Source organism: Nanorana parkeri, unplaced genomic scaffold (genome assembly GCF_000935625.1).
Source record: "Nanorana parkeri isolate BGI_ZX_2015 unplaced genomic scaffold, ASM93562v1 scaffold1203, whole genome shotgun sequence".
Taxonomy (NCBI): domain Eukaryota; kingdom Metazoa; phylum Chordata; class Amphibia; order Anura; family Dicroglossidae; genus Nanorana; species Nanorana parkeri.
The window spans coordinates 440,624-451,542 of NW_017307471.1; the positions used below are offsets into that span (position 1 = coordinate 440,624).

At 39.4% G+C, this 10,919-nt stretch overlaps 1 protein-coding gene across 2 annotated transcripts in view; it reads left to right on the forward strand.

Annotated features, from left to right (window-relative positions):
* Nucleotides 1-6,526, forward strand: part of LOC108796965 (serine/threonine-protein kinase PAK 3) — a 92,157-nt gene extending 85,631 nt beyond the window's left edge. For both annotated transcript variants that reach the window (XM_018568533.1, XM_018568534.1), the window contains 4 exons: nucleotides 192-291; nucleotides 671-867; nucleotides 4,683-4,820; nucleotides 5,867-6,526. In XM_018568533.1, coding sequence (XP_018424035.1) covers nucleotides 192-291; nucleotides 671-867; nucleotides 4,683-4,820; nucleotides 5,867-5,956 — 525 coding nt within the window. In that variant the 3' untranslated portion in view covers nucleotides 5,957-6,526. The remainder of the gene's footprint in view (nucleotides 1-191; nucleotides 292-670; nucleotides 868-4,682; nucleotides 4,821-5,866) is intronic.
* Nucleotides 6,527-10,919: the final 4,393 nt, after the last annotated feature.

Genomic DNA, 10,919 nt, shown 5'->3' on the forward strand with positions numbered 1-10,919 from the left:
CTTCTTTGCGCGGAGGTGTGGGTGGGGGGGGGGGGGGCACCAACAACTGAATAAGCTTTTTAGACTTATCTAATCGGCTTTTCCCCCAGGATCACGAACTGCAACACTGAATTTGTACTGGACCTTGTAATATATCAGATTCTCATTATGCATTTTTTAAGTGTTTTGTTTATTCTGCCTTTATTTTTTAGTGCCTACAAGCCCTGGACTTCTTGCATTCAAACCAAGTCATACACAGAGATATTAAGAGTGACAATATCCTTCTTGGGATGGATGGATCAGTAAAACTTAGTGAGTACTACTTTTTCATGTACCCAGATCCATTTGGGCACTGGCAGGCCATATAAATAACTATTTTATAGTACAGTAATGTCTTATGTGTTGTATTATATGCCGTGAGTGTTGTTTTTCAAAAACGTGCCTAATTTTTCATCTGTAACTGACTGAACTACCACTTTAAGCATTTATTTATAAATTGGAAAACATAAATTACCCTTCTTAATCAGGCTGATTGCTTTGCTACTCCTGTTTAAAAATAATGTAAAAAATGTCTAATTTACCACTGCACCTCCATAGTCTGTAATAGGAAGAAGCTGAACAGTGAGAATGCATGCTGATTATGAAAAAAGTACAGATTTCACAAATGTATATTTCATACTTTTTTTTTTAGCGGACTTTGGTTTTTGCGCTCAGATCACGCCTGAGCAGAGTAAACGGAGCACAATGGTGGGCACACCTTACTGGATGGCACCTGAAGTGGTAACAAGAAAAGCCTATGGACCCAAAGTTGATATTTGGTCTTTAGGAATCATGGCCATTGAAATGGTTGAAGGAGAACCACCTTACCTTAATGAGAACCCTCTCAGAGTAAGTCACTGGAATAGGAAACACATATTTATGCTGTGCTACACAATTTGTTTGAGGCCTAATTTTTCACTTTCTTACTTTGAAACGTTTAAGGTTTTTCCAAATGGACAGCATATGGATGGATTGCTAGTGAACTAGGCTTAAGGTTATGCTTTTACGCGTTCACCAGTGACAGTTCTTTTATTAACCCCTTCGTGACGGGAGACGTACAGTGTACGTCTTGTCATTTAAAAGGGAAAGTACAGTGTTTTTTTTATAGTGTACATAGAAGAAAGGCATTGAAAAGGATAAATATTCCCATTAATAAGGTTAAAATCTATCCTAATAAAAATTAAATTTCCAGTTAGGCCCGGTTCACACCATGGCGTTTTGTAGCGCGTTCGAACGCTCTGCAAAACGCTCAAACACTGAAATCCCATTATTTCCTATGGGTATGGTTCACACCTGGGCGTATTACAGGCCGTATGTACGCGCTACAAAATGTCCTACGCCCAAAGAAGTACAGGAGCTTCTTTGGGGCGTTTTTGTCGCGCGTTTCCATTGGGATACAGCCCAGTAGCCCTCTGAAATGCGCGTTTGTCGTGCGTTTTTTACCGTGAATCACGGTAAAAACGTGCGTCACTAAATGCGCGCCAAAAGCGCATATTCGATACGCCTAGGTGTGAACCCAGCCTTAAAGTTAAGGATTCTGGGGTGCCAAGGCACTTGACATTCAAGAAGCATTTTCATATATTAAAGTGGACCTTTTACCTCCTTTTTACTAAAAATCTAATCAGCATGCAGCTCTGCATGCTGATATAAAATCATTGAACAATTCATTAGTTAAACATGTTTTTCATTTACTTACAAATGGAGTTCCTCTACTTCCTGTTCCAGTTCTGGCACAAATGATGTAACGTGCCCAAGCATTGCATCCTGGGAAGGTTACCTCAGCAGAGCATTGCTGGGAAATCTCATCTGTAATGTCATGAGATCTCAGAGAAAGGCATTTCCTCCCCTGAGATGATGTGCATGGTCGCATGTCCTAGTCACATGTCCCAGAGTTCAAGGAAGTAAATGGAGAGTTAGTAATCTGCCCTTAGTTAACCTGGCCGCTGTCAGAAGACTGGGGAAGAAAAGAGAAATACAGAATGCAAAGAATACAAAGCCGGCAATTATCTAAAAGTATGTGTTTGTAGATTGTCATTGCTAAACATTTCTAAAGGTGTGTTTGTTATTTTAACCCCTTCGTGACTGACGACGTACAGTGTACGTCGCCAGCATCAGGGCTGTTTAAACAGACTCCCGATGGATATTGCCGCCGAGAGTCTGTTTAAACTTGTAAAGCCGACTGTCGGCTTTACAACAGAAACTATTCTGGCGACTTACCTGTCGCCAGATCACTTCTGTGTGCCGTAGAAGGGACCGCCCCCGCCGGACACTTCCACCGTGCTTCCCGGGCTCCGTTGCCCCTCCTACGGGCCCGGGACCGGCTTCCTTGGTGTCCGCGGGGAGCTGGGGAGGAGGTCGACGAACTTCCGTTCATCGATCCCCTCCCCGTTCTATGGGACCGGGAGCGATGCAGATTGCATCACTTCCGGTCCCTGGGCTGTCAGTTCTGGGCTCCTGCAGCCCAGCTATAAGCTATTGAAGTGCGATGTGCACTTGAATAGCTTATTTCCAGTGTAAAGGTGACACTGGGGGTCTTTTGGACCCCCAGCATCACCTTAAAGAGTACCTGTCACCACCATCTGCTATCACATGGGGGGGTTTGTAAGCCCCCCTATGTGATAGCAGTCAAAGTAAAGTAAAACAAAAAAAGGTTTTTAAAATAAAATAAATCTAATTAAAAAAAATTTTAAGTCCCCTGCCCCCGTGAGCACGGGCATCGCCACGTAAACACGCGTCGGGTGCGCCTGCGTATGAAAATGACGAACGCGCTACACATGTTGGGTATCACCGCGCACGCCAGAGTGAGAGCCATAATTCTAGGGCCAGTATTTTGGGGTATCTCTAAATTGATGACCTGTGGGGGCTTTTAAAGCGTCTTCTATGGACTTTTTGGGGTACTGCAGTTTTTCGCCGTTTCACGGACGCACGCAATTTGGAACCTGGGCATGTTGGGTATCGTTTTACTCGTTGTAACCTCATCTTTTATATTTCATTAAAAAAGGGGTATGTTGTTGTGTTTTAGGGGAATTAAATTAAATGTTTCACTAAATGTTGGGGTTTAATAAGGAGTTGCGCTAATATTGCGCAACATAAAAATTTGCAACTACCGACATTTTATTCTATACGGTCTTGGCATTCAGAAAATATATAATGTTTGGGGGTTTTAAGTCATTTTCAGGCCTAAAATGTGGAATATAACATGGGTGCAAACAATGAAAAAAAGGCCTCAGTCATGAAGGGGTTAAAGATATGGGTAAAGGTCCACTTTAAGTTTTCTCCTTCTTCTCTTTTGGTGCTGCCATTGCTATGTATAGCTTTTAGGATAAAGGTAGTAGTTATGTCCCCCTGTAAATTTTCTCTTGATTAAATGAGAAATTCTTAAAGAGCTGTACAACTTTATCTTCAACAAATTACAGTAGCAGCAAGGAGGCCTTCCATCTTTAACATGGCCTTTTTACAATAAATGAAGCTGGTCACAGATGAGCGGGTTTTTCAGTGAGAATTACAAAATGCTAGGGAAAACATCTTTGTCTCCTGGCAGCTAAAAAGTCAATTCTGTGTAATTGGATAATACCTGAACTCCCTTCTATGGATACATTCCGCCCCCTGTTAGTCCGCCTGTTGCTACTGGATAAAGTAGACACCAAATTGAATCAATTACGCACCAAAATTTTCTTCGACACTTGAACATCTTTTGTTACAGCGTAATTTTCACTACCACAACTGCAAGACTTGATGTCCATTTTTCGATGATCTAAATGGTATCTTGGAAGCCAAACTGACTGGTACCCTAGGATCTCTAGATGTCCTTTGACCCATGATATTCTGCACTTAACCGAGGTTCTCATCATACTAAAGTATGTATGGTCCTCCTGGTATACCCATGATTACCTCCGTTGTTGAGAAATGGTCTTTTCCCCACAGTATCGACCCTCATGGCTTTTGGGTTATCGGTTTATTGTTTTCTTTATTCATACTTGATGTGCAGTATCACTGAAGAGCTTTTACAATGCTGTGTATTTGCTTCTAACTTTTTTTTTCTTTTAACTTGGATGTTTTTCTCTCTGCATGTGAGTGCTTTTCACTCACCTCATAGTTCTAGCCGACCTGTGACAATGAGACTGTCACAGGCCGGCTTAGTAGATCGGAAGGTGAGCGAACACATACCGGCGTTCGCTCACCTCTCGATTCTATCACGGCTCTCTGCCGTGACAGGGGAGGGGCTGGATTCCCCCCGCTCCGATCCGCCAGCGCTGACTGGCGGAACGGACGGGGGAGGAGGCGGGTACAGCTGGCTCTGCTTCTAGATAGGCAGAGACAGCTGTCAGTCACGCAGCTGGGCGGATCCAGACATAATTGTCGGGATCCGCTTCAGCTGCGGCGTCTCAGTAAACCGCGAGCAGCAGCTCGGGGTATACTGCGGCGTCTCAGTATACCACGAGCTACAGCTCGTGGTATACTGAGCCTAGGGTGATGGGAGGATGCTAGTTTGTGTCCTACCGTTACCCTAAGGAGAACTATGGGGAAAATCCTTAACCCGATAATTCTCCTTTAAAGTCTTGAAGTTCCTCATCTGATGTTTACTAAGTGTATATGGATATTTGACCTGTATGCTTAGCCAGACAGATACATCTTACTAGTTAATGTTTCTATATATTGTAAAGGCACTGTACCTGATAGCTACCAATGGAACCCCAGAGTTGCAGAACCCAGAAAGGCTGTCCGCTGTGTTCAGAGACTTCCTCAACCGATGCCTAGAGATGGATGTGGACAGGAGAGGCTCTGCCAAGGAGCTTCTACAGGTCAGTGTAATATGTCTGTATGAATTGGTATGTGTGCCTTTCCTTACAATCAGCACAACAGTATCGACATATTATAGAAACAATATGCTCATTGTATTAGGTCAGGTTACTTTCATGGAAGTAACAATACCTAAAATGTTGCAGTACATCTTAAGGCCTCAGTAGGTTTACTTTTTCTCCACTATTTACAGTAGATTTACCTGTTAAGGCACTAGCTGTATAAACAGACAGAAGGTGAAATGTGGTCTATGACATTAAATCACAATTGATTTAGTGGCAGCAATTAATTGCAGTCCATTTCTTTCTAGGTTTTTTTTCTTCCCAGTGGAAACAAAGCAGTCAGTGGAGTGTATTATTTAATAGTGATTCCATTACTTTTACTGCTCAATCTTTACTAAATGATCCCCTATCCCTCCCCACTTTCACTTTGCTAGCTCTATGCAGACTTTCAAAAGATGTATACATAGTAAAAATTATAAATAAATGCAAAATATAAAAGATACATTTCTTTTATAAACCTAAAAAATGAACATAATTGACCCAGAACTGAACCATTATAAATTCTCTTTTAACTGTATTGGCTGAAAGCATATTGGCAAAGTTGCTATGATGAAGTCATCATTTCAGGGTATCTTCACGGCTATGTGTACCCATTCTAATGCACGTGCACTGGTGTACATACGATTTTATGTGTACCTGTCCATTTCCTATGAGCCATCAATGAGGCAAAAAACTCACATGGTCTTATTTTCTCTTATTGCAGTGCCAGGTTCCCACAGGTGTATGTGTTGCACTAGGGTCATGTGGGGTTTTTGATGTGTTGAGGGTGCATTAGAAATGAATGAGTGCACTCTTAAAACATGTACAAATCATGTAAGCACTGCATATCAGTACATAAAAAAATGGACATTAAAATGCACTTTCCATCATGCATAGATATAAATGCTTCCTCTGTGCATGAACATACAGTACATTATGAATATAATCACCTTTCCATAACAGGATGCTATGCTGATGTCCAATGGTTTTGCGTTTTTGTCTTGCAGCATTCATTTTTAAAACTAGCCAAGCCTCTCTCTAGCCTGACTCCACTGATCATAGCAGCAAAGGAAGCCATTAAGAACAGCAGCCGCTAGCTACGGTGGACACAAAGCTGTAGCCTCTGCATTAGAACACAGGACTCGGCAGAATCAGAAAACCTCATCCCCTCACACAGCAGGATAACAAGCTAAGCAGCTACTGTCGTGGGGAGACATAACCCACCATGATGCACCTACTCGTGTCTTCTACCTGCCCTTATGGATTCCTTAAACTTTTTTTCGTTTTGTAAGTAGGAACAGAACTACAACATTCAACTTGGCACGTTGGAAATTGGTGCTGCACGTCCGCACGTTGATCCCCTGCAGAAATTTTCCATAGATGGGTTGTACATTCATAAGGATTAAACAATTTTTTTTCCATCTGGCTTTTTTTTTTTTTTTCTTTTTTGCTTTATATTTAAAGAAACAAAAAACTAAAAAAAAAAAATCTTTCTGCATTTCCAAATATGCAGCAACATTGACAGGTCTGTCGGTCTGTGTAGACCTTACCATCTGATTACTCTGATAGTCTTATCTCCATGTTTATCATCACGGGGTTGGTTTACTTGCGGTACGATTTTGTATGTGTGAATAACCATGTGACTTGGGAAGGTACACCTTGATGCAAGAGAGCCATACACATGGTGGTTAAACGTTCCAACTTGGTTATAACCTGGGTACAGAGAGATAATGTAGTCTGCTTTAGCAGCAAAGTGATCCACATACAAGGCTTGTGGCATTTGTTTTCATTGAATAGCAGAGATATGTTTATTTGTCCATTAGTTGTCTAGGTTAACCCCATCAGTACTCTGATTTTCAGCCAAAAAGTCTTATATAAGTAGATTCTATGTTGCACAGTCAAATAGCCATTTTATGGGCTGGATTCATATTTTTAAAAGAAATCCTGTCAATCCATGAGTTACTTTGGGCTTCAAATGCAAACATGTTGTTCATTGCAACCATTCATACATGTATATGTAATGAAGGGGTCCAATGATATGATATGCACTGGTTCAACCCATAAAACTGTCATTACCATCATGTGGCTTATGCAGTAAAGTAGTGCAAATAGAAATGATGATGTGAATAGTATCAAAAGCATAGCAACCAATCAGAATTTCTCTGAACTGATCTGATTACAGTAAACTGAAATTGAATTGGTTGCTGTGGTTTAACACTCTTTGCACATTATTCTTACTCATTGCACTTTCTTTTTGAACACGCTTGCTACAAATGCTACTTTTTTGTGTAATGGGGTTAAAAGTGCCAACAAAACAAAAATGGTCTATTTCCCATGTACAAACTTGATATATACAGGTGAAACTCGAATAATTAGAATATCGTGCAAAGTTCATTAATTTCACTAATGCATCTTAAAAGGTGAAACTAATATATGAGATAGACTCATTACATATCTGGATGTCTCTAAAATATTCAGTTGTGAATGAATCCTATTAATTTATCACTCTTTCATTTGCAATAGTGAATTTAAATGGTGACATGGCAGGATGTTGTGACTGCAATGGCTGGCCACAAAAAGATAGAAGCTCCACTCCAAATATAGACAATTGTCAACGATTCATTCTATCAATCACCACAGAATGTTGGGTGTAAAAACACAAAAAAGGTAATATAGTAGATAGAATTGCAATATATATTCCTTTGGTCTGCAGAGATTACCCATCTCCAGGTAAGGAAAGAAATGAATCGCTTAACTCCTAATGCTGTTCAGGAAACATTGTAATTGTGCAGACGTCAGAACGCCAGCTCAGTTTACCTTAATATACATTTTAAGTGATCCAATGCTGCTACATTCCAGGAAGCACCTCACATGTGCTTCTTGGTGGGTGTACTTCCTCAGGTCATGTGATTTCTTTACTGGGTAACTTCCTTTTATCTATGTTTTAAGAGGCAGTAAATACTTTATAGTGGGCGAGATTGAGATTTCCTGCCCTGCATATTCAAATGTTACAGCAGTAGATTTTCCCAGAACAGAATACTCCCAACAATGCGTTTTTTGTAAACACGAATGTAGCTTTATATAACTATTACAATGTCTGGATAAAAACACAAGTCATTGTGTTTAAGGCTGTATTGTTGTTAACATTTCAAGGCTTCATTTTCAGGTTTTATTGGAGCCTACCTTTAAAGATAATCTCTTAGCGGCTTTGTGAGGCTTGATTGGTTGCCATGAATTTCTATTCACCTTTACTCTTTGTGGTAAATTATGAAACTGTTAATTAGCAGGAATGGTATCCATGAATAATGACACTGAGGGAATGTACCATCATCACTGCACATAAAAGAATACAAAAAGAAAAGCTTGGGACTTTTAATGTTTACAAATGTAAATCTACATAGATCTCAATATTTAAGATCCATATTTTATTTACAAAACCTCCTAAAACCCCTCATAAAAACTATGTGTTGGGCTGGTACATGCTTCATTCCACATTAATTGCTAAAAATACCCCCATTAACCTTGCCATATACATACATTTTTTATCCTATATATGATCAAAATGTGTACACATTTATTATGACTCTTGGTGGTGGGACTGCAGTAGTATCTCAATGCATTTCATGAACATTGGTCACTTCAGAGCATGTGGATGGTAAGTAGCTATTTGCAAGTAATCCCAGCCACTTAGTTAAAATTATTCTTTCACTTATGTGTGCATGTCCTACAGAGGAAGCCAACAGAGGATACCACATGGAATCTGTACACGCCCCCAGTCTGAAGACAACCTGGTCTCTATTGCTTATTGTTTGTAAATAAAATATGTAAGTTTTAATATTGAAATCTGTGTAAGTTTACATTATTGTACCTTAAAAGTCCCAAGATTTTATCTTTATTTTTTGTATTTTTAAAATTGGGATAAAAAAGCTCTTAAACTCCATGGGGCAGTTTTCTATCTGATATTGCTGTGTAGGACAGAATCAGATTGATGCTTAAAAGCCAAAGACACGGGTAGTCTATTGAATGGTCTTTTGCAAATGGCACAAACTTTAAAATGTTAAATGTTCTACCGTTGTCGAGTGTATAGATTCAGCTCAGTGGCTTTGTCTAAGGTTTATAACCATGAGATTTCTGGACAGCGTAAGTGACCTTAAGTAGGGATTTGTTGGTGCCATGATCCTTTTAGTTATGGATAATGTGATTTTGGTTCTTACTATGATGGGATACATTATTATTTTTTTCAATTGTAGCCAAGGTAAAGAGATTGAGCTATAACATGATTTGGGTTTATTCAGTAGGCAGTTCAAAGATATGCAACATGCAAACCGCTTTAACCGATAACAACCAATCAGAGTCAAGCTTACTGTACTATATAATTTAAGAGATGGGGTTGCCAGACATTTAACGTCATTGTTGCTCTTTGCACAACTTTAGAGAGAGATAGCATTAGATAGTATGCCAGGATATTTGTTAAAGCATCCGAGACATATCTAAATGCTATGCCTAATGTAACAGACACAGTCTCTTGGGTTAGGAATACATTTACTGCCATTGATGGTGCAGGTCTTTATTTTGTCGCCTAAGAATATACTATATAGAATATGAAATCCATGTATGCAAAGGCAATACCAGTTTAGGTAAACCATGATGGCAAACTACCAGGTCCTAGGAGAAATGTGAACTGCTAAATTACAGGCACCTCGTAATTGCGGCAAGAACCTATGTTATTCTTTTTACCAATTTCTATGTGTCTGCAAGATCACTGTATTAGATGTATACTTTATACAGATCCTCAGTTTCTGCTCCAGTCAGCACCTAGCCATCCCTTTTCCAGAAGGCAAGCTGCACACCTGCCATTCTGCGGACCAAAGCATGAGCCTCAGTTTTCAGTAAAGGTTTGGGAGTTTGAGCTGTTTAATGTTGAACATTTAAGGCAATGTTTAGGACCCAACCGCTTTAATTTGTGATCCACAGTAAATAATATTGTTAAAAGCATTACATGCTTAACCTTAATGCCATGTAAGAAATGTTTTTACATCCCTATTGCAATTGCTTTGGCCTGTATTGTTCATTGAAACAAAGGCAAATCATCAATTGAAAGTTTTACAAAACTTTAGTTTTGTAATTGCCTGTATCAATAGCCTGACAGCCATCTATGACACCCATCACTGTGTTTAAAATAGAGAGAATACCAAGCCATTGTCTCATGGAAGCTGTTTTTAAAATTATGTATATCCAAAACTTTTTTTGTTTACAATGGGGATTTTGATCCTTCCCTACTATGTCAGGTTTTATTTTGTTCCCTCTATCTCCCCGAGGTGAACAGGAAATGAGAATTCCCATCTTAGAGTGTTGTCACGGGAACATGTGTCCCAAATAGAGGATTTATCTAATTTCTTGCTCTGGAGGTAATTCTAAAATGTAGGTTTTTTTTAAAATGATCTCTGGACAAATAGTGGTATGAATCTTCTATCAGGCAATAAGAACCCAAAAGGGGGGTCAAACCTTCCCTCACTCTATCCAAAACTAAAAAAAAAAGTTTCCTTTACATACACTTTAGAGTAGAATTCCAGGCACATATATCAAAACGTCATTTAACCCAGCTACCTATTAAGTTGAATGTCAATACCTTTATTTTAAAAGTGAACAAGGAAGAAACCTAAATGTATTAAACTAACATGCTGGAGATAACTAACTGAATAAGCTGTCGACATACTTCCTGACTTCACGTTTATGATTTACCATTCCATTACTGCTAGGAGCCCTCTTGCAGTTGGGTGGAAGATGGTTGAAAGTATTCTTACAATATGTGAGCGCTGTCATTCACCCTATAGTGGAATGCTCTCCATTTTTTAAACTGTCCTCCCACCATCCCTTTTGAATTCTTGATGCATGGTTGAGAATCTCCAGTTAACAAACAAAACAGCAGTTTACTTTAGAAAACAAGTTACCAATTCACTCTCCTAGTATATATTATTACAAGTTGTTATACAGTACCAGTGGGTGTAATAGAGAGTACTGTTGACTTTCTCAAAAAATCTTTAAAACAGTGAAGGGTTT